The 24,393-nt window shown below is 33.4% G+C and overlaps 1 protein-coding gene, 2 long non-coding RNA genes and 1 other non-coding gene across 5 annotated transcripts; 3 read left to right on the top strand and 1 right to left on the bottom strand.

The window, feature by feature from the left end:
- Nucleotides 1-1,831: 1,831 nt before the first annotated feature.
- LOC130462021 (uncharacterized) lies at nucleotides 1,832-6,125 on the bottom strand. The gene is made up of 4 exons (XR_008922130.1): nucleotides 4,873-6,125; nucleotides 3,071-3,216; nucleotides 2,036-2,216; nucleotides 1,832-1,894 (listed from the first exon to the last, which is right to left on the bottom strand). It is a non-coding gene; the product is annotated as an uncharacterized lncRNA (long non-coding RNA).
- A 2,384-nt stretch (nucleotides 6,126-8,509) lies between these two features.
- On the top strand, nucleotides 8,510-14,051 carry LOC110798616 (uncharacterized). 2 transcript variants are annotated; one of them, XR_002536127.2, is made up of 4 exons: nucleotides 8,510-8,800; nucleotides 8,895-8,942; nucleotides 13,364-13,453; nucleotides 13,555-14,051. It is a non-coding gene; the product is annotated as an uncharacterized lncRNA (long non-coding RNA). The 2 variants fall into 2 exon arrangements; XR_002536126.2 differs by having other exon boundaries at nucleotides 13,364-14,051.
- Nucleotides 14,052-14,659: 608 nt separating this feature from the next.
- TRNAT-UGU (transfer RNA threonine (anticodon UGU)) lies at nucleotides 14,660-14,731 on the top strand. The gene has a single exon. It is a non-coding gene; the product is annotated as a tRNA-Thr (tRNA).
- Nucleotides 14,732-20,125: 5,394 nt separating this feature from the next.
- Nucleotides 20,126-22,099, top strand: LOC110798614 (uncharacterized). The gene is made up of 5 exons (XM_022003806.2): nucleotides 20,126-20,486; nucleotides 20,924-20,988; nucleotides 21,367-21,430; nucleotides 21,566-21,712; nucleotides 21,829-22,099. The coding sequence occupies exons 1-5, from the start codon at nucleotides 20,201-20,203 to the stop codon at nucleotides 21,945-21,947; spliced, it is 681 nt and encodes a 226-aa protein (XP_021859498.1). The 5' UTR covers nucleotides 20,126-20,200; the 3' UTR covers nucleotides 21,948-22,099.
- Nucleotides 22,100-24,393: the final 2,294 nt, after the last annotated feature.

Genomic DNA, 24,393 nt, shown 5'->3' on the forward strand with positions numbered 1-24,393 from the left:
TATTAAAACAAAACTCCGTGAATGGGCTCGAATGGAAACAACTTTCTTAAATTACAGAATAATATGACTTCAGACAAAACTTCTCAATCAACCTTATAACCCAATTCTTCGTGACCATTTACTCCGTATGGTGAAACAAAGAGAAAAATTACTTTTATTTGGTCAAAGTACTTGGAAGAAATTCTACAAAAAACAATGGCTCACCCAAGGAGATAGAAATACACATTTTTTCCACCAAAGAGTCAAAAATCAATGTGCGAGAAACACAATCTATAGGCTTCAAAATGACTTAGGTCAATGGGACACTAATCCAACTACATTGTCTAATTCATTACTCGACGCTTTCAAAAATCAATTCACTTCTTCGTCACCCCAGGGAGGATTTTTTTATTTGTCTTTCCTCCCTACCTTCGTGTCTCAACAAGATCAAGAAAATTTACTCCTTCCCTTCACTGACGAAGAAATTAAAGACGCCTTCTTTGATATGAACCCACTCAAATCCCCAGGTTCTAATGGGTTCGGACCCAAAATTTTCCAAGCCTATTGGCCCATAGTTGGTCAAGAAGTTACCACAGCAGTTAAAAGTTTCTTCTACCATGGAAAACTTCCGCATGCTCTTAACCACACTATCATTGCTTTAATTCCGAAAAATGATAATCCGGAAAATCCAAACCATTTCAGACCAATTAGTCTTTGGAACACCCTTTATAAGGCCATATCCAAACTCTTGGTTAATAGATTACGCCCTATTCTCCAAGAACATATTAGCCCCTTTCAAAATGCTTTCACTCCCGAACGTTCCATACACGACAATCTACTAATAGTACAAGAAATTCTAAATACCTTCCAAAAATCCAAATCTAAAATTGGTTGGTGTGCCCTTAAATTAGACATGGAAAAGGCTTATGGTAGGATAGAATGAGATTTTTTGTGGTCAACCCTTACCGCCTTTGGTTTTCCAAACCAATGGATCCAGTGGGTAAAGGCATGTGTCACTACAGTCTCCTACTCGCTCAAAATAAACGGATCAACTACAGAACATTTTACCCCTTCACTAGTAGAAAAAACCCTTGTTGCAGCGGGCTTTTAGACCCCTGTTGCAGCGTACATTGTATGCTGCAACTGGGGGGCCTGCAACAAGTATTGACTTGTTGCAGCGTACAATGTACGCTGCGAAAAGTACTTTTTTGCAGCGTACATTTGCATGTACGCTGCAACAAGTGTGTAAAATTAGGCAAAAATCAAGACTTGTTGCAGCGTACAAAATGATGTACGCTGCAACAGACTGGTTTGTTGCAGCGGGCTTTTATTTGTACGCTGCAACAAACCAGTCTGTTGCAGCGTACAAATAAAAGCCCGCTGCAACAAACCAGTCTGTTGCAGCGTACAAATAAAAGCCCGCTGCAACAAACCAGTCTGTTGCAGCGTACATCATTTTGTACGCTGCAACAAGTCTTGATTTTTGCCTAATTTTACACACTTGTTGCAGCGAACAAGTATATGCCCCCTGCAACAAAGCTGTGCTTTTGGCGGGAAAATTTTAGTTTTATTTATCTATACCTAGGGTGTCTTACACCAAATATAGGAACCTGTCAACAACAATAAATAAAATATCGCAACCTGTAGATCAACAAATATAAAAAATAATAACTGGTGTTTTGTATACATATATATATATCCCAAAACCAAAGTGCACGTACTACATTCAAATATACGTTCCAATTTCAATGTACGCATACATTTTAATGTAAACGATTGTTCTATAACAACTAAACCACCTCGATCAAGCGCGCTCAAGCCAATAGTAAATACTTGCGGGTAAAACACTTATCCCGTTGCTCACGAACCACATCAATTTCCTCACTAGTATAGGCGCATTCCTCGGAGTGTAGACCTTTACAAAAACAGAAATTTCAACTAAGCATTAGATTAAATTCAAATTAAATATCACACTTTAACATTCAAGCAACTAATAACAATGTCCTAATAGCTATTACAAATAGTGCTTTGAAGTGGTATAGTTAAGAAGAAAAACCTTTATTTAGCAGTGCGTCATTTCAGAAACATAGATGATTTGTTCAACTCCGAAATAAAGCAGTACTTGAGCAGCATCACAAACAAGCTTCTCCTTGCCCCTCTTAAAATCATCAAAACATCAGTTCTTCTCCAGGCACAGGAAAAGTGCTAGGCACAGAAACGAATGCTTGCCTTCCATGCTGCATAGAAGTTAATACATTTGGTGATCTACATACATGGAGCGAATATGTTATTCAAACAACCATTAAGAGGGTGATCCCTCTCTTCCTGTCACTTCTTAGGTATAAGGGATATTCATATATGTGGATCTCAACAGCTTCACAAAACATTTGATAGCAAACCTGTTTATAAGATTGAAATTTGGGTCCTATTTTCTGAACAAAATAAGTTACAGACTTACAGGTTGTTATAACTCTTTATAAATACTTAATTCTTGAATTGTCATGTTCCCACAACTCCACCCTAACTAGTGATAAATCCAAACTAATGAGCCACAGAAAACATATACAGATACCTATCACCTATACCCAAGCTAGTTAACATTGTTAAAAACTACTATAAAGTACACAATGTCTATCGAAGCTTCTAATCCTCGCAACGATCACTTGTCAACTAATGATGCAATGTTGGGAAATCAAAAGCTTTGTGGAAGAAGTGACTCAAATAAAGCAAATAGAAGTGGTTCGAGTAAGAATTGGATGATGAGTTGGACCAAATCTACATGTGTGTGTGTGTGTGTGGGAGTGGGGGGGGTGGGGTGGGCGGGGAGGGGGGGGGGGGTGAGACCCTGATGGCATTATGACTGGGGTGTAGTTTTCTGGGTCAGTTTTCCCTGCCCAGCAAGAGCATACAAGTTTAGTTTACTGATACAAAACCCTTTCTTCAAACAAAATAAACATACAATGGAATACCTTTACGAAAAGTGCTTGCCTACCATACCTCTATAAAACAATTGCCTAGCTCCTAGTATTTAAAAGTGAATCCAAAAGCACAAAATAACCAAGGCCTGAAGTAAACTCAACCAAGTCCAAACCTTTCAGTAGTATCCAATTTGGATCTTAAATCAGCTATTTCAGCCTCAGCAACAGAGAGACGCCGTTGGCAAGCCGCCTCAGCTTCATTAGCAGCTTTTATCCTCAGCTTCAACTAGTTTAGTGATTTGATTCTAGAAGAGGTAGACTGTGGACAGATACAAGAAGATAGAATAGATCACATAGTAAGTAGAGGCACGGGAAGATATGTCAGACTACATTTACACAAACAAAGAGTTGGAGAAGTGAATTTATCACAACAGAACTAGAGTACAGAGGAATATCAAATCAACAGTTGTCTGATTTTTTTTAACTTTAACAGGAAAAAAAACAGTGGAACGGTTTTATCCATGAAATTCCTTTTAACATAAAAGTTTGTGGCATGAGCCTTAGATGTGCGTAAATAGATTGAAATTAGTATGTCCACCCTCCTCTCATCTCAAACAAAACCCATAAAGGCAAGAGTCCGCAAGACAAATTCTGGGCTTGGCTTGTAACTGAGTCCCTGGCCATCACTCTGGTTCTTCTCTAACTTACACTGAACACCAATTATACTTTTTCCAAAAAAGACTTGCTCCATCATCTGCATCTCTTACATAGTCAAGCGCATTTTTCAATCTCAAAACTGGACTCATTTCAGCTTTTAGTTACAGGGGATGAGGGTCTAAAACTCAAGTCTCTCAAAGGAAAAAACCCGTCAATTTATCAGAGAATATAGGAGACAGCAGCACAAGTATCTAAACCAAAAAGAAAGTGATTGCTAGATACCAGGAAACGTTGTATTCATCTGGGTCTCTACGGTACGCACAATACCAAGCTGCTCAACGTAGTTTCCTAGGACTATCAATGCTCTAGTGGAAGCAATTATAATTTTATAATTCCGGTCACCAATACACCATTGTAACATACTACTAGAAAGACCTATCCTAGAGGTAGCTTCTCGGCATATATTGCATAAGTACTACATAGGAGAGTTGGAAGTGTGGAACCACTGATCAGAGAGTGATTTGAACCCCTCTCGAACATGAAACTGCAGTTCATCTAATACAGTATATAAATAATCAATATCCAGTTTGCAGTGAATCAGTGATCACTACAAGACCTTGAAAAACTGAAAATAATAATACTAGCCAGACTATGGGACTAGTATTATGAAAGCTGAAACTTTGGAAAGGCATAAATACGACAATACCTCAAACGCTAAATCAAAGTGCAGCTAGCTGAAAGGTGGTTCAGATGTTTATGCTAAGACATGTGTTTGGGACGGATAAAAATTAGGAATTGAAAAGACTTTTCGCTCAATCAACAACCCTCGATGTTGTCAGTTACGCTTAAGTTAGGAATGCATATTCACTCAAAGTTAAGAATAAAAGTTGCGTTGGATTGCTTGGCCACTATTTTCAAGCTTCGGTCTACCCCTTAACAACAATATGCTAACATCCACATCTATAACCCACTGCACGAAATCATTTGTATTCATATAATTACTTGAAAGTGGAATAGAACTATTAGATGACCATAAAGAATTCTGCAAGGAATAAAAAATGACAGATAATAGTAAGCCTGGCCTAGCTGAAACATATCAATTTTTGTTTTAACGTATCAAAGTATGGCTGATTTCAAAATATAAACTTGATCAATTGAATTCCCCCGAAGTAAAGCAGAATCCTAACATTTACCCTTATCCTTATATCAGTCAGTCCATGAACAATAACATATACTAGTATTAAAGAACACTTCAATGTGCAGGACCAAGAAGAAAATAAATGCAAACTAAAGATAACAAAGTTTTATCAAAAACTACCTTAAATTTGGCAGGTTCAACTAGTTGAAAAACAACAGTATCTCCTTCCAATTTCAGAACTATGGCAAACCTTTTCCACCCACCACTGAGTCCACGATATTGAGGCAGATAATTGTCTTCGTATTGTTCTCCAGTATCTGTCTCGAGTATTATAACAGTACGGTTTTTTACTGGTATATGCGCCCTTCAAAAGGGTGGAGGAAGTCTCTGTGACTCCACCAAATGAACCAAGTAAGAAAACACCTCAAAATAAGCATATTAATTTCATCAGAATAATATATAGTTTGTCACATTTGGCTAATGAAAAGGCCTAAAACATGAAACATGAAATTACTTAAATTGGATTGCTTTAGATTCAAAAAAGGACTGACATTCAAGAATGGAGGGAGTAGTTTTTCACATTTGCCTAATGAAAGAGCCTAAAACATGATTTGAGGTACTAACCAAGATGAAACCACCAGAAACATTCGATTTTACATCACTTTTACGGTAGTCGGATGTTCAACATTTATCTTTGAGTGAATTTTTCTAGCATGAACAGAATTATATTTCCTTAATCAGGGATTATTACAATATTTTTCTCATCAAGAAAATCAAATTAATTGATATATCTCTGTTTAAATTACATACGAAGATCAAGATTCAAGAATTTGCAAAATTTCATCATTTAAAACAAAAGAAATCATAACCCACCCGAGATAAACGTATGTATTTTCTCCTAATCTTGTCAGCCAACAATTTCTTTGGCTTTCTCTGCAAAAATGAAAAATGAACAAACCCTAATTTTGAAAACGAAAATAAAAAGGGACAGGGGAGAAAGTTACTTGCCGCAGCGAGGATTGACGGAGAACAGGGTTCGCGAACCGGCCGAGCAAAGAAGCTTAGTTTTCCGAGCAGGGAATCACTTCGCCGGTTGTTTTTTCGAGCAGGGAATACCTTTTGCGGGGGTTTTTCGAGCAGGGAACCACCGGTGAGAGGTGAGGAAATTAAATAGACTCTTGCTAGAGTACCACCGGCGACGGGCGAGACCACGCGGCGACGACCACTGGTGAGAACCACCGGCGAGACGCAGGGTAAGCCGAGAGAAGAAGAAGGGAGTAATGAGAGTGGGATATTCGCTGCGAAATTGGTCATGAGGTTTGAGGTAGAAATGTTTGGTCTGAGTTAAAGTTGCAGCGAAAAAAATTACAAATATGTTATTGCAGGGGGCTTTTACCATGTACGCTGCAAAATAAAAGGTCTATTGCAGGGGGCTTTTACTGTGTACGCTGCAAAAATCTCTTTTGCAGGGGGCAATTAATTTGTACGCTGCAACAACCCTTTAAAGGGTTTGACCCGCGTTGACCGACTGGTTGTTGAAGCGTATTAATACTTGTACGCTGCAACAAGGGGGTTGCAACAGGGGTTTTTTCTACTAGTGCTTCCAGAGGTATTCGTCAAGGAGATCCGTTATCTCCCTACCTATTCATTTTATGCATGGAAGTTTTTATAATCATGTTAACTAATAATAGTACAAACCCAAAGAAAGGTATAGGCATCTGCTTAGCCCCCCACGCTCAAAAAGTTATGTGTCTACTTTTTGCAGATGATAGCTTAATATTCGTTAAAGCTACATCCTCTTCCTGTAACCTACTCAAAACAATTATCAACGAATTTTGCTCATCTCAGGGCAATTAGTCAATTTTCATAAATCCGCAATTGTTTTCTCCAAACAGATTCAAACCCATAGAAGAGATAGTATAGCTAGCTCTTTTGCTATGACCAAATCTATGTCTCTAGGTAGATATTTAGGTGCATACTTCTCTTGGTATAAACCAACAAAAGCTGATTACAACAACATAATGCTTAAGAATGAAACTAGAATTAACTCATGGCATGCAAATTACCTCTCCAAAGCAGGAAGAGCCATCCTCATCCAAAGTAATCTCGAGGCTTTACCAGCATATGTATGTTCTTCCTTTCTCCTCCCACAAAAAAATATGTACTCAACTTGATGCGGTTCATAGACATTTCTTTTGGAAATTAACAAACAGCAAATTCTTCTTACACACCTGCCTGGAATAAAATTTGTCAACCCAAAAGTCAAGGGGGTTTGGGCCTGCGTAGAACCAGGCCTCTAAACCGTTCTTTTCTTGCTAAACTAGGTTGGAAAATCCTTCGAAAATAGCCTTTGGGTCTCTATTATTAAAAAAAATATCTTCAGAACACTTCCTTCTTTCTTTATAAGCCTAAGCAAAAAGACTCGCTAATTTGGCATAGTATTTTAAATCAAAGAGAAATCTTGAGAAAAGGGATTCGTTGGAAAATTGGCAACAGTAAGTCTATTAATTTCTGGCTTGACAATTGGGCCATTCAGGATAATCTCATGAATTATTGTGATCGTACCATAGAAACTATTGATTGCAATCTACTAGTCTCAGATTTCATTCTCCCATCCAGTGAATGGAATTTGCCTAAACTATCAACCACCTTACCTCCAAAGATGGTTCTAAAAATTCAAGGTCTTCCAATACCCTTAAATGATATGGAGGACACCCCGATATGGGGTGCTACTTCTTCAGGAAACTTCTCAGTCAAATCAGCAACTTGGATTGCCCATGATATCCAAGAAAACTCTCAGAAATGGGAATTTCATTTGATTTGGAAACTTGATATCCCTCCAAAGCTTGCAATATTTTCGTAGCAAATTTGTCACAAAAGCATCCCGGTTAGAGATATTTTACATAAGAGAAATATTCTTCCTTTTAACGTTTGCCCACTTAGTGAAACTTACATAGAAACAGTTAACCATCTTTTCCTTCAATGCCCATCTTCTAAGAAAATTTGGGATCTCAATCTCACTAAAAGTTGGTTGAATTTTGCCATCACTCAACACGTTTTCTTTGATACTATTCAGTATCTAAGAAAATTTTGGTCTCTGGAAGGAAAGAAATGATTGCATTTTCAATAGTGCAATTTTCAATTATTACCGAGTGTTTTTTAAGGCTAACTCGACTTTTCATGAATGGCAATTTAGATTGCAAATTGATCATCAGCTACTCAAGGGTACCCCTCTCACTTCACACACTCACACAACTACACTTCCTCCTCCTCCGGTGATGGTTCATTGGTATCCCCCTCCATTGGATACCTTCAAACTTAACTTTGATGGTTCTTGTAAATCTTCTTCAGCAGCAGCAGGAATCATTATCAGAGACAACATTGGTCAAACTATTATGGCCAATACCTACAATCTTGGTCATTTTCAAGCCTTTATGGCCTTAGCTAGTGCTCTTCACAAAGGTATCCAAGAAGCCAAGCGACTCAATATCAGAAGACTATACATTGAAGGTGACAACCTTTTCATCATCAACTCAGTTAAAGGAATATGGTCAACTCCATGGAAGCTTCACAACATCATGACATAAAAAGTCTCCTCCTCACTTTCGACATATGGGAAATCAAGCATATTTTCAGAGAAGCAAATAGATCAGCCGACTGAATTGCAAATGTTGGACATCTTATTAGTGACAAAATATTTATAGACTCTTGTAATAGCCCGCAATTACTTTATATTATTAGCAGTGATTACTATTCTTACCTTTTAATTTTTTTTTTTTTTTTTTTTTTTTATGATACTCCGTACTTCATGGATAATGCCATTGATTGCTCTTTCACTTACAATTGCTCTTTCTACTTGCCCAAACAAAATAAAAAAAATCAGCAGTAAGTAAGAGCATCAAGCATCTCTATTCCAAAAATACCACACAAAAGAATCAAATTTATGGCACACAGTGGTGCAAATAAATCCTTTTTCAATCTCACTCCTCCAAAATGGTTTCCAAATAAGGGTTTTTGAGATGCAGCATGCAAAAATTATGATCCATAAAAGCTTCTATGAACAAGACGCCAGTCAATCGACATGAAATTCAGTTCAAATGATCTGCAGGTAAACCTCTGATATATAACCTACTCGAACCACATAAACCCTTTTTAGGGTTCATGTTCATGTGATTAACCTGCAATTTCCTGCTTTTACACAGGGATTTTTTTTTTTGTCCTTTCAACCAAGATCTGCCCATTTTTCTGAGGTAATTTCATCTGATCATCACCTCTTCATCTAATTCTTTTTTGTAGATATGAATTTCATACCAATTGCAATTCAATCTGTAAAAACTTGAATGATTCCGACCTCATATTTGGGATAGGCTCAAAATATTATCCAAACTAGAAATTCATGCTATTAATTCCCAGAAAACATGAAAAACAACATAATTAAAGCAGAGATTGTGTGTTTATGTTGCCCAGACTGCGATAATTGTTTGTGTTTCTTTTTCGTCGGAGGTTTATGAATCTCGAGGACATAAACTTGAAAAGAGCTCTTAATCATATAAACGCAGGCATCTTGTTGTATTTGGTAGTTTAAGAGCTTGGAGCTTCTTCCTTTTTAATGATTGCTCAGATAGCAGCGGTGGTGCTGGTCTCACCCTTATGAACCATTGCTTCCTTAGATTCACCTACAAGTTTGAGAAAATTTTAGTTTTAATAAGATGTTGTAGGTTAAAGTAAACACAACTTCACAAAGAGAATCACATTGTGAAAAGGAACATTTTCTGAAAGAACTTGAACAATCTAAGGCTCCGCCCCTCCATTGTGGTTTGACGGAAAACATTTTCCACCGAAATGGCTTTCTGTGATGTATTAAAATTAATTTTCCTTTGTTTGGTTCCTTGATAAAATAGTTATTGAGAAAAAGAAATGGGGTAATGGAAGGGAGGAGGGAGTTTGTGTGTGTGTTGGATGGTAGGAATAGAGAGGAAAATGTGGCATTTGACTCCTGAAATCACTGTTTTCCATTATTTTACAAACCAAACTAAGTTATTTTAACTAAACACACTCTTAATATTTCAACTCAAAGGATTGTTGGAACTAATGAGACATTTTTTTTAAAAAAAGTGATCATTTTGCCAAATTGATTGAGTGAGAGCAAACAAAATGGCAAGTTATTAGAAATTTAATAATGGGGGAAATTGTTAACTTTTTTTTCTTCTTCTCGAAGTCGGATACCCATGTCAAGCAAGGGTATGTGAGAAAGTCTCAGAAGTTACCTATTTAATGAGAGGATTCCTTATTTTGGTCCTAAACAAAGGTGAGTATTTACACTCATGCTTGTTGTCGAGGACCTAACAAGGTTATTTTAAGTGAAATGAAGAGTTCAAGCGACATAGACTGGCAGTGTTTGATATTTACAGAGGTATTTTGGTGAAAGAATTAAATGATAATTCATCTTTAAAATATTGCCAGGCTGTACACGTGAATTATGAGCGTATTTTGCAAAAGTTACTAGATATGATACAAGATCATGTTTTCCTATCCGAAGCATATTATGACACAAGGGTGAACTAGCATTTCTTTGAGTAGAAAATAACATGATCCTCATCTACATGTGGCCTATGGCTACGTGACAATCCAATTGCCCATAAACAGCGGGAGTTGCTGCTCTTCACAAATTCTAGCGGTTGATTTCTTATAGAAAACACATAATTGTAAGCAATGTTAGCTACTGATGTATAGTTACAATGGTAGGACTGAAAACATTTTCAACTGAAACCATGGAAAATGCATGGAAGATTAATCTTCCTTTGTTTGGTTCCTTAATAGAGAAGAGGAAAAATGGGAATGGAAGGGAGGAGATAAAAGGGAGGAGAGACTAGAGAGAGTTAAGGTAAGGAATAGAGACGAAAATATGGCATTCCACTGTTTTACAAACCAAATGAAACCATTTTGTTAGACAAGATTTCCTCCATACCGAACACACTCTAAATATATGGGTTCACAACTAAAAGGGTATGGAACGAGACAATTATCATCAATTCATCATGCCAAACCCATTGATTGAGATCAAGCAGAATGCTTTTTTAGAAATTTAACAACGGGGAATATTGTTAACCGTTTTGTTACTCATGTGCCAAGTTAGGGTCTGTGTGCAAGTATAAAAAATTACTTGTTTTATGAAAAAATCCTTATTGTGATCCAAAACAGCAATGAAGTATTTATACCCATGCTAGCATAGCATGTCGAGGATCTATTGTGGTTATTTGAAGTGAAACGAAGAGTTCTAGTAGCATAGACTGGCAATGTGAGATTCTCTATTAAAGGTATCTTTGCGAAAGGATTAAATTATGCTTCATCTTTATTTTATCGTTGGAGTCAATTGTTTTTTAGAAGACGTTACGTGAATTACAAGCATATTTTGCAAAAGGTCTTAGATATGATACAAGATCATGTTTTCCTATTTGTAGTATTGAAGTTAAATTAATGGTGAACTAACATTTCCCTCAGCAGATAAAAATCTCTGCACTCCTCTTTACTTACAAGTGAAATATGCAAATTATTTACGTAGACCAACGTATTGGTCTGTTTTCCTGTATGCACTACTGACGTAGAATGATGGACAAAAGGTTTTCTCAATAGCCAGAAGACAAGTGTTTCTATACTTTAACTTAGGCATGCAAGCGACATGGGTTATGCATAAAAGTCTGGGTAATAAATGGTAACAAGAGAAATCAAGTACGAAGTATTTTGGAAGCCGTTCCATGTAAATTCCAGAGCAGACTTACCGATGTCTTTCCTCCTTTTTGCTGGACGTTCATCTGTGTTTTCGTTTATTTGTTCATCTTTCTCTTCTTGCTCACTGTTTTGTTCATCGTTCTTTGCCATCCTTGGAGAATCCCCGCCATCTGCAAAAATATGTTTTTTCACCACATTATACATATACTCGACATAGATGGGAAGATAGAAACTCTCTTTGTTCCTTAATAAATCTTACATCTTCCGATTTTAGATCCAGACCACTCACCCACCCACTTTTCCTGATCTCCTTAAATTTCTGGGTAAAAAGGATATGTTAACTTTGTTTTGGGGCGGAGGTCAAATGATGAAATAAACATTTAAGTATATAACATATAACACTTATTTTCTCAATTTCTCTTTTCTTTTTTTTCCGTTCTAGTTTTCATTTTCATCTCAGTAAACAGTGAGTTGTTGCTCTGATGTGCACAAAATAAAAAAACTGAATCATATAGCATATGCCTAAACATCACTTAATCTGTACTACGTCTATGCTCTTCCGGACTAAACATATCAATTATAATGTAGAAAATGTACAGTTTTAAGAGATGTATGGATTCTTCTATGGATGTTATAAAAATCAAATGTTAATAATCTTTTCAGTTGTCTAAATTTAAAGTTTGGACTAAAATCTAGTGAGAGAGAACCATCTCCAGTTAGATAGATCTAATTAAGCATACCTAACAGAACTTCAGGTGTAACAATGAAGTGTAGTTTTTGATTCATCCATCCAAATCTCATCTCCTGACCTTCCCTGAGTTCCCTTGTCTGACGGACATGACCCCAACTAATGATTGAATAGCGATGGTCACGATCAACCATTGTCAGAAAATGCTCCAAGCAGTTTTCATCATCGACAACCCATATGTGTGCTCTCCCGTCTCCTTCTCTCAGCCTTTGTTTCAAGTTTTCTGGCATGTTCGGAACAATAAATTGCTGTGTCGCGTGCCTTGGCAAAACTAGTTGGGATGTGCTCATATCCGACTTTGTGAGAACTTTGATAACTGGATAGTGATCGAGCGGTGCACAATTCAAATCAAAAGCATTTGGCATGGTGAGCAGGCTTGGAAAAGCAGGAAGAGAGATTTATGAACGATTAATTTACGGTTTTATATTTGGCTATTCAACTAGACAGAAAACATTTACCATACAGCTGCATTATTGTTGTGCCTTGGTATTTATTAAAACTTTCAATATTTTCCATATCTCATTGTTTGGCATGAAATGTGCTCTTGATTTGGTCTAATTTGTTACCTTTTTGGAATATTTACCTCACCAACAATCATCTTTGTGTTAAAAAAAACATTTTTCTATTCCGTGCAAAATTAAGTTTTTCTTGGTGTGGAGCGTCAAAAAGTAGTGAATGTTTGACATGTATCATGTTAATAATTTCAGTTTTTAAGTTTCTTGAAAAATATTCCAGTGCATTCTAATATTTTTTGCTTTTCACTTGAGTGTACCGAGAAAAAAAACTTAACTCGAAAATAAGTAGGAGAACTGCTTCTAGATCTCATGAAGTAATGAAAATCATAAGAGTTGGACTGTCTCAAGTCTTTTATCCGTGCTCTAGTGGCCAAAGTTTATGTACTAACGGTAACATTAGTTCTTTTGAAAATGGGGGTACTGTGAGTCAAGCGGACTTCTATGGTCAATCTTTACGTAGAGGGGTAACTTTCTAAGGAATATTTGGGATGACCATATGATAAATGAGGTAACTTTGAGTCGTTAACTGTTTTACTGTGTAACTGTCTTCCCTAGCATTCACAGTTTTCTAAATATAACTTGATACAGAGTATTTATGAATATATGTTAGAACTCAAACGGATGAAGTGTTATTTTGATGATTGAATGATTGAAACAAAGTAATAATTGTGAACTGCAGGGCTATAATATCTAGTGAAGGTACGGTGCATGGAAGTTGTTTTTCGCTGCAGAAGACATGAGAAGGCTCATCTTATGCTGACTAATGTTTGTAAGAATTCTCAGCTGATCGGATTCAGTTGGCACGTATCAAACTCCTATAAGTTAAAACTAGCTGTTGCGTACTAAAAGCATATGATATACTTGTACCAGGCTATGATAATGTACCATCTACTTTGCTCCTGTCTCTAGGATTACTACATCTGAAACTTCTGATATTCTGCAATCTCAGACTTCAGGGAGAAAGTTCTTATCCCTTCTTTTTCCCTCAATCTTTGCTACTTTGATTTATAAGTTGTAATGTTCATGTATTGTACTCCCTAGCTTTTATCTTTACATAATAAATTGTGAAGATTATGTTAATTTATTACAGGGAATAGAGTTCTTGACAGTGCTGGAGACTTGGATAAATCAGAGTTAGCTAAGTGCACTCGATTTGTTGTATCTTCCATTATTAAGCAGTTGTAATAGGGAAACCGAGGGACACAAGTGTTCTTTTGTAGTGACAAAAGTGTACCACGAATTATATGTACGTTGTCGTTCAGTTTACTTAAATTCTTGAATATGTTTCAGGGTCTGGTAATTTGATAAAATAGATTTTGGTTTCAGACTCGGTTGTAAAGAAGTAAAAACAGGTGCATTTTGTTTGACTGTGGTAATTTTTTTTGGGATGACAAGGTTCTATCCAAAGAGTGTTCTGAGCTTGTGACTCAGCACTCCTCCAGATCAGAAAGATATTCAGAATCTGTTTTCCTATTTTGTGTGATTGTGTTTCCTTAATTGTTAATCCTATAGAATTTTTGGTTCTGAAATGTGAAAATGAACTAAATCTGTTTGATCTTATTATCCATCCGATATCTTACCGTGGGAAAGAGTTGAAGGAAATTTTGTTGAAAAACATAATAATTTTTAAATGGAACTGGTCCACACTAAATTTATGCCAATTCACACGACGCATTATTATTAACTGGAGGGACAAATTAGAAAGTGTTAATCTATTGAAAGATTTGGTTAGTTGATTGCACTTCAGTGAACATCAAAGATTGACTTATTATTAGACATCAACTTCATTTAACGTCAGCCAATTTACTAATTAATGTTTTTGAGTCGGATTTTTAAAATATTCAAGGTTGAAATCATAAATTCTCACAGCGAGTTGGGGATGGTTATGCTCAGCAAGTCAGCCGTTAGCGTTACTTCTGTTTTATAGTTTTAGTACAAATACAAGTAATATAAGAGGTTTCTGATTTATCATCAGGCCCCTATAGCTCAGTGGTAGAGCGTCAGTCTTGTAAACTGAAGGTCTGTAGTTCGATCCTGCATGGGGGCATTTTTCCAACCTATTTTTGGTGTAATGTACCTAAAGTTCCTAATTTTTTTTTTTTTGGTATTAGCACCCGGTTTTCCTTAGGGCTAATCCGAATTCGGGTCGAGTTTTGGGTGGATATGTTCCAGTCCCTTCCCAATTGTTGTTACGGGGGATCAAATACGGGTCATCCCTACTAAGTTCAGCCTCAATCACCACTGAACCAACAACCAATTGATAAGTTCCTAATCTTTTATCATTTACCAAACTTCCTTCCTTCATCGTTTCATGTCTTTCGAAAGAAAGATGGAAATTTTCGGTCTTAATAGTCACTCAATAACATACTTCCCCCGTTCCACAATAGATGCATCATTTCTCATTTGCGGACTATTTATCAATAAACTTTGAAACCTTTCTTTCACTGTTGTGTAAGAAAAAACATAGGCATGTGAGATCTTTTTAAATTCGTATTAATGCAAGGATTCCAAATATCAATTTTTTATAATTTTTACTTATACGCATTTAGAGATATTAATGTTCAAATAAGCGCGTTGTATACGTGCAATGAGAAATGATGCATCTATTGTGGATCAGAGGAAGTAATACATTACCACGTAATACGGAGTATTCTACTACTCTACTACGCACTTCAATCTAGGAACCAATACAAAATAACTATGGAGTAGTTATTGTTAAATACTCTCTGAGTCCCTTCGTCTCTTTTTGTTCTTTACGCTTTTCTTTTTGGGTATCCCAAAATATTTTTTATATTTCCATTTATATTATTACATAAATGCCTTAATATTCTATCAAAATTTGTGTCACACTGTCACGTGATTATTTTAACCAATTAAATTCATCGGGTCATTTAATATCTCACACTTTTACATTGGGACATTAAATCTTTCTCAATTTTTCAATATCAGAATTTTGATAAAAGTGAAAACATTATAAATAATCGTAATTTGTCTTGTTTAAATAAAAGGAATCTCAATGCACATTAACTAGTTGTTAAAATGCGTGCATAATACCAAACGTAAAGAACCAAAAGAGACGAAGGGAGTATCATTTACAATCTAATATACATATATAAAGGAGGCATATTTGCTGAAAGATTAGAGCGCCACCTAGGATTACTAATGGTTTCGGCCAATAAAAAATAAGATTTCTAATTTCTTTTTGAATTTAAAAAATCAAGTGCCACCGTAGATAATTAATTAGGTGCCACGTAGATATTTTAATTAATTAATTATTAATATATACAACTCCATCGAAAATCAAACACTCTAATAATTAAAAAATAATCGTTTTCCACGTAGATAATTAATTAGGTGCCACATGATATTTTAATTACTTAATTAATTACTAATATATACAACTCCATCTAAAATCAAACACTCTAATAATTAAAAAATAAATCTAAAATAAAATTCATCCAAAATCAAACAATAATCTAAAATAAAATAAATAAAATTCAATTTAAAATCAAACATTAATCCAATATTAGAGCGCCACGTATAAAAATCTAATGGCTTTGGCCAATGGAGAAATATTAGAGCGCCACCTAGGATTACTAATGGTTTCGGCCAATGAAAAATAATATTTTCTAATTTCTTTTTGAATTTAAAAAATCAAGTGACACGTAGATAATTAATTAGGTGCCACGTAGATATTTTAATTAATTAATTACTAATATATACAACTCCATCGAAAATCAAACACTCTAATAATTAAAAAATAATCTATTTCCACGTAGATAATTAATTAGGTGCCACGTAGATATTTTAATTAATTAATTACTAATATATACAAATCTGTCTAAAATCAAACACTCTAATAATTAAAAAATAAATCTAAAATAAAATTCATCCAAAATCAAACAATAATCTAAAATAAAATAAATAAAATTTAATTTAAAATCAAACATTAATCCAATATTAGAGCCCACATAGAAAAATCTAATGGTTTCGGCCAATGAAAAATAAGATTTCAAAATTAATTTTGAATTAAAAAAGTCGAGTGCCACGTAAAGAAATGATTAACTTTCACATAGATATTTTTTATTAATTATTTATTAATATTATGCATATACAATTTTATCCAAAAACAAACACTTTCATAATAAAAAAAAATCTAAAATGAAATTCAATGCAAAATCAAAAACTAATCTAATCCAATATATATATATATATATATATATATATATATATATATATATATATATATATATATATATATAAAAGAGGCATATTTGCTGAAACATTAGAGCGCCACCTAAGATTACTAATGGTTTCGACCAATGAAAAATAAGATTTCTAATTTATTTTTGAATTAAAAAAATCGAGTGCCACATAGATAATTAATTAGGTGCCACGTACTCCGTAGATATTTAAATTAATTAATTAATTACTAATATGTACAATTCCATCCAAAATCAAACGCTCTAATAATTAAAATATAAATCTAAAATAAAATTCATCCAAAATAAAATACTAATCTAAAATAAAATTCAATCGAAAATCAAACATTAATCCAATATTAGAGCGCCACGTAGGAAATCTAATGGTTTAAGCCAAAGAAAATTAAGACTTCAAAATTATTTTTGAATTAAAAAGTCGAATGCCACGTAGATAAATAATTAGGTGCCACGTAAATATTTTTATTAACGAATTATTAATATTTCTTATATACAATTTCATCCAAAATCAAACACTATAGTAATTAAAAAATAAATCTAAAATGAAATTAATTCCAAAATAAAAAATACAAATATAATCTAATCTAATACATATATAAAGGAGGCATATTTGCTGAACTATTAGAGCGCCACCTAGGATTACTAATGGTTTCGGCCAATGAAAAATAAGATTTCTAATTTATTTTTGAATTAAAAAAATCGAGTGCCACGTAGATAATTAATTAGGTGCCACGTAGATATTTAAATTAATTAATTAATTACTAATATACTCCATACAATTCCATTCAAAATCAAACGCTCTAATAATTAAAAATAAATCTAAAACAAAATTCAATCCGAAATCAAACATTAATCCAATATTAGAGCGTCACGTAGGAAATCTAACGGTTTCAGCCAATGAAAAATAAGACTTCAAAATTAGTTTTGAATTAAAAAGTTGAATGCCACGTAGATAAATAATTAGGTACCGCATAAATATTTTTAATAAATAATTATTAATATTTCTTATATACAATTTCATCCAAAATCAAACACTAGAATAATTAAAAAATAAATTTAAATTGAAATTCAATCCAAAATAAAAAAAATCAATTTAATCTAATATATAAAATATAACAGTTGATATATGTAGGAGTTTTATTTTAACGTAACAATTTAATAGAAATCGTGCATCGCACGGGCTAAAATCTAGTATATAAAATATAGCAGTTGATATATTTAGGAGTTTTATTTTAACGTAACAATTTAATAAAAATCGTGCATTGTACGAGCTAAAATCTAGTAATTAATAAAAAAAACCAAGTCTAAAATGAGAACGGATTATTAGTTTGGGCCCTTCCGTAATCAAAATTGGATGGTCAAGATGATTCCGTGTTATTAATAGAATTTTCATAAATCAAATAGCTAAAGTAAATGAAAATTATTTAGAAGTAAAGAGCACGAAACCAATTTAATAATTTGCATAGTTAAAAAATGGCATTAATGACGCGGAAATGATGTAGGCCATCCGATTTTGATATCTAAGATTCTAAGAGTCCATTTTAATTCTCAGTTCTCATTTTAGATTATGGTTCTTCCCTGATCATGAATTCATGCTTAACATATAAACGTATGAAATTATTATATCGGCAACTTTTGTGTAATACCGTCTTATCGGAAAGACCACTTTGATTGCTTAACTAATTGGTTTCATTGTGTAACTAATTAATTTTAGTGCTTAAATAATCATTTTCAGTGCTTAACTAATTAGTTTGGGTGCTTAACTAATTAGTGTCAGTGCTTAACTAATTGATATCATTGCTTAATTTATATGACACCAAGGCGGTCTTTCATGTAAGACCGCCTTATATAAAAGTTTGTATTATTATATACTTCCTTCGTTCATTTTTACTCGGAATGTTTGTCACTTTCACGGATGCCAATGCACAACTTTGATCAATAATATTCTTTAATTCTCTTTGCAAAAATTATAAAAAGTTAATATTTTGAAAATACATACTAAGACGAATCTAACAAGATCTCACGTGACTATGTTTTAACTTACGTATAAATCACCAAAAATAGTCAAAGTATAATATGTGAATAGTGTAGAAATCACAAACGTTACGAGTATTAAAATTCGGAGGAAGTACATACTATATACGTACACCACTTAATATGTCCATCTAGCTAGATCATGATCTTGTTTTACATATTACGGAGTAAATAATTTAACAATAAAATTAAATTAAATAACATACTCCGTACTACATGTCCATTTTCGATGGAGCCAAAGGTTCACGTATTTTTTTGGCTGTGGGATGTAATGGACTAAATCAAAATGACTCTTAAACCTCTTCGCTTCCTTTTCATGAAATATAAGATGGTCGTACCGTTATCGCTTTTGGATCAATTGGAAGCAACCTCTTTGCAACTGCAGGTGTAAGGTTGCGTACACCCGACCCCTCCTTACCTCGCTTGTTGGGGGAGCCTATTTGAGGCAATGGGGGTAATGATAATGAATGAATGTACTCTGTATTACATAAGACAAACAAAATACTCCCTCTGTCCCTTAATACTTGCACCGGTTTGACCGGTGCGGAGTTTAAGACATTTGAATTGACTTATTAATTTAATGGGTGTTAGTTGATAGCGGAGTATTTTTTTAATATAGTTAGTGGAGAATGTGTAAGGGGTGGGGAGTGGTAAGAGGGGGTTGGATTTTTAAATGAGTTTTTGTAGGGAGTAGGGGTGTAGGTGGGGGTAGTAGCTAAGTGTGAGAAATAATATAATATTGGTAAATATTTCCATTTATATAAGCGGTGCAAGTATTAAGGGACGACCCGAAAAGGAAAGCGGTACGAGTATTAAGGGACGGAGGGAGTAATACTAATGTTATCATCACACATGCCTTCTTTTTTTAGCCACGACTCCACCAGGGCAATGCAAATTGTAAAGGGAAAGGGGGATTCGAATACGCGACCTGTTATATACAGACCCTCAATATTAACCGCTAAGTCTAACACCTCATATGTACCACCTATGACGATTAATTAGTTGTACGGAGTATTACTTAACCTATTGTTGTTGGTAGTAGCTACTTAAATTTCTGATAAAATCCTAACCTTTGAACCAAATCCAACCATTTGCAATGAGCAAAAAGATTTTGTTATCCATATCACTATCACACAAGCAAAAAGCAGCAATAAATGGTTGCCACTTGCCACAAGCAAAAAGCTCCCTATCCAAATATGTTAGCCACATAAGATAAAAGAAAATAAAATGAATTGATAGAAAAGAATACTCCGAAAATAATAATGGAAGCAATTGTTGGTAAATCTCTCTGTTATGCAAAGATTTGTAAGCCCGAAAGAAGTTGTTGTTCTCCTTCAAGTTCAATATCACCAACAATTTTACAATGTAAAGTTTCAATGTTTGGTTATGAATCTGGTCGAAAAGTGGAATGTATGAGAATGATAAAGCCATTAATATTATTCCCAGATCATGAAAGGAATAACAAGGTTGGAGTTGTATATGCTTCTTCTGAAGGTGAAGCTTCCCCTGCTAGTAATGTTGTTCAAGGCTGGCTTCTTGAACCTGTTGGTCAGTACTTTTTTATTCTTTATACTCACTTCGGTCTGGAATAAGTTGTCGCATTGTCTTAACTCCGAACCTCTCATTCTTTAATTACTCCCTCTATCCCTTAATACTCGCACCGTTTTGACTTTTTGCACTATTCACATAATTCATTTTGACCCTAATTTATGTCTAATATATGAAAATAAATGTTAGTACATAATATATTGTTGGCTTAATCTTAATATATATTTTCAAAATATTAATATTTTATAAGTTTTTACAATATGTAGTTAAAGATATTACTGGTTAAAGTTGTGCATTGGCAAGCGTGTCCAGTCAAAACGATGCAAATATTAAGGGACGGAGGGAAGTACTTACTTACTCCATACGTATGTGTATGTGTATGTGTATGTGTATGTGTATGTGTATGTGTAATTGTGTATGTTTTCATTGTTTTGTAGGAGATGGAGACTGGAAGCACATAGGTTTTAAGGTTGCAATGCCAGGTGCATATGAAATTTTATCTGTAAGTTGATTACTTTTTGGTTTTCTTAATCTATGAAATTGATGTTTATATACTTGGCACCCCAAGTCCTAAAAAAGCAAACATTAAAAAAAAGGTTTATATATAGTTCCGGAAATATCGCACCATTTGTTTTTTACATTGTTCATACTACGACTTTGACAATTTTTTGTGATTTGTACGTAACGAAATTTTTGTCATGTGGGGTTATTTTAGATTCATATCGATGTATATTTTCTAAATATTAATTTTTTATAATTTTTAATTGCACACAATTTGAGATATTAAGAGTCAAAGTAATGTTTAAATAAGTAAAAGTCAACCATGGTGCGATATTTCCGGAACAGATGAAGTATATATTTATGGGTGTGAATTGAGCAGAGTGATGAAATGGTTATCGGGAGACAAGCTGGGAAAGCAGATATAGTCATCCCTGTTGCCACAGGTACGTATAAGATAATAGATATAAGTCTCCCATTAATTAATTAATAAGAATATTTTATTTTTGGTAAATTTGGTTGTGATATGGAATGAAGAAATAAAAAGATAGTAATGGAAAATAATAAAATTGGTTGTGCAGTTTCAGGGATGCATGCTAGAATTCAGAACAAACAAGGGAGTTTATTAATCAGTGACTTAGATAGCACAAATGGGACTTACATCAATGAAACAAGAGTAGTACCCGGTACCAAGGCCGTTGTACCCCCCGGAAGCTTACTCACATTTGGTAATCCAATATAATCTTATAATCTTATATCCATCTATTTCAATGTCCCTAGTTAATATCAACTAATTAATGTAACTTACAATCAAAATCAACTATTGTTAAAACATTTTTGGCAGGGGACAACCATCTTGCAATATTTCGGGTTTCGAAGATTGAGAAAACTGTAAGCAATGAACCAGAAGAATCTCAAGAGAAAACAGAAATTGAAACCACAGAGGTGGCTCCTCAACCTTAAAACTGCATAACAAATGATTCCCTGCTACTCCACTTTGCATTTCGGAATTTTGTTATCAAATTTCTTACATGTACCCGCATAATAAGCTCACCCGTAATGGCTGCTATATCTCTTCTACATTTTTTTATATAATAAAATACGGTATTGACAAACTTTTATGTAGGGCGGTCTTACACGAAAGACTACCTTGGTGTCATATAAGTTAAAGAATAAAATCAATTAGTTAAGCACTGCAACTAATTAGTTAAGCACTAAAACCAATTAGTTAAACAATGAAACTAATAAGTTAACAACTAAAACTAATTAGTTAAGAAATTAAACCAATTAGTTAAGCACTCAAAATGATCTTTCCGGTAAGGCGGTCTTACACAAAAATTACCGGTATTTTTTTAAAAAATTCTCATACCTCTATCAAATTGTTAAAGAATACTCATAGTAATTATTAATATCATCCTAAGGTAAAATATTCCAATGCAAAATTCAAAGTTAAGCCTCCCATCAATAACTTTCCCAAGTCAAATGTCAAATTTAATTACTTGTATTATGTACAGAGTACTTTGTAATACTTATTTCTTTATATTTGAATCTTTATTATCCAGCATAGTCAATCTTTGAACTCCACCGTCAAAAAAAAAAGCAAAAAAAATCTTTGAACTTATCAAGGGGTACTATATACGTCAAAAACATAGGAGGCGTGCCAAAAAATGTTGGTATTCATCCAAATCTATGATACATGAGTGTATTTAAAAGTTAGACCGTCAATGTGTTACAAATTTATAAAAATGTTGTCCGAATTTATAAAAAGATTATTCGAAATGTAGGTTCGATCAGACTATTTAGTCCGGGCTTCATGTCAAAAATAAAGCCCATAAAATCCATGTTCTTTGGGCTTGATTTGAAATTCCGCAAATTTTTGGCTATACCCGGGTACAGCCAAAGCTGGCTGTACCCCCATCCAAAACGATGTCGTTTTGTGTTGTTTAAAATGAACATTAATATACTGGTACAAAAATGAACATTTACTATTTCGAAAATGAACATTTATTTATTTATTTGGAATGAACATTTACTATTTTGGAAATGAACATTTATTTATTTATTTGGAAATAAACTACAAAAATGAGCATTTACTATTTCGGAAATGAACATTTATTTATTTATTTGGAATGAACATTTACTATTTTGGATATGAACATTTATGTATTTATTTGGAAATAAACAATATAGGCGCTTGTAAAAACATAAAAGACCAATGAAGTGAACAATTTCATTATGAACATTAACCATATATTTATTGTGAACAAACAAATAAACAAGAAAGAACAAATAATTCAACAAAAAAGAACAAACAATATAAAAAAGAACATAAAATTCCAGAAAAAAGAACAACTAAAACAACAATTATGAACAATTTTATGATGAATTTTAAAACCAACATGAAAGAACAAACAATAAAACAAGAAAGAACAAATACCGGTACAAAAATGAACATTTACTATTTCGAAAATGAACGTTTATTTATTTATTTGGAATGAACATTTACTATTTTGGAAATGAACATTTATTTATTTATTTGGAAATACACTACAAAAATGAGCATTTACTATTTCGGAAATGAACATTTACTATTTCGGAAAAGAATATTTATTTATTTATTTGTAATGAACATTTACTATTTTGGAAATGAACATTTATTTATTTATTTAGAAATAAACAATATAGGCGCTTGTAAAAACATAAAAGACCAATGAAGTGAACAATTTCATTATGAACATTAACCATATATTTATTGTGAACAAACAAATAATTCAACAAAAAAGAACAAACAATATAAAAAAGAACATAAAATTTCAGAAAAAAGAACAAACAATACAACAATTATGAACAATTTTATGATGAATTTTAAAGCCAACATGAAAGAACAAACAATACAACAAGAAAGAACAAACAATAAAGCAAATAATTATTATGAACAAACAAATAAACAAGAAAGAACAAATAATTCAACAAAAAGAACAAACAATATAAAAAAGAACATAAAATTCCAGAAAAAAGAACAAACAATACAACAATTATGAACAATTTTATGATGAATTTTAAAGCCAGCATGAAAGAACAAACAATACAACAATAAGTTTGATGAATGAATTTAAAAAACAACAAGAAATAGCAAACAGTACAACAAGAAAGAACAAACAATACAAAAAGAAAGAATAAAAGATTAATGAAGAATTTAATTATGAACATTAACCATATGATTATTATAAACAAACAAATAAACAAGAAAGAACAAACAATATAAAAAAGAACATAAAATTCCAGAAGAAATAACAAAAAATACAACAATTATGAAAATTTGATGATAAATTTAAAAAACAACATGAAAGAACAAACAATACAACAAGAAAGAACAATCAGTACAATAAGAATGAACAAATAGTACAAT

Source organism: Spinacia oleracea, chromosome 5 (genome assembly GCF_020520425.1).
Source record: "Spinacia oleracea cultivar Varoflay chromosome 5, BTI_SOV_V1, whole genome shotgun sequence".
Classification (NCBI taxonomy): domain Eukaryota; kingdom Viridiplantae; phylum Streptophyta; class Magnoliopsida; order Caryophyllales; family Amaranthaceae; genus Spinacia; species Spinacia oleracea.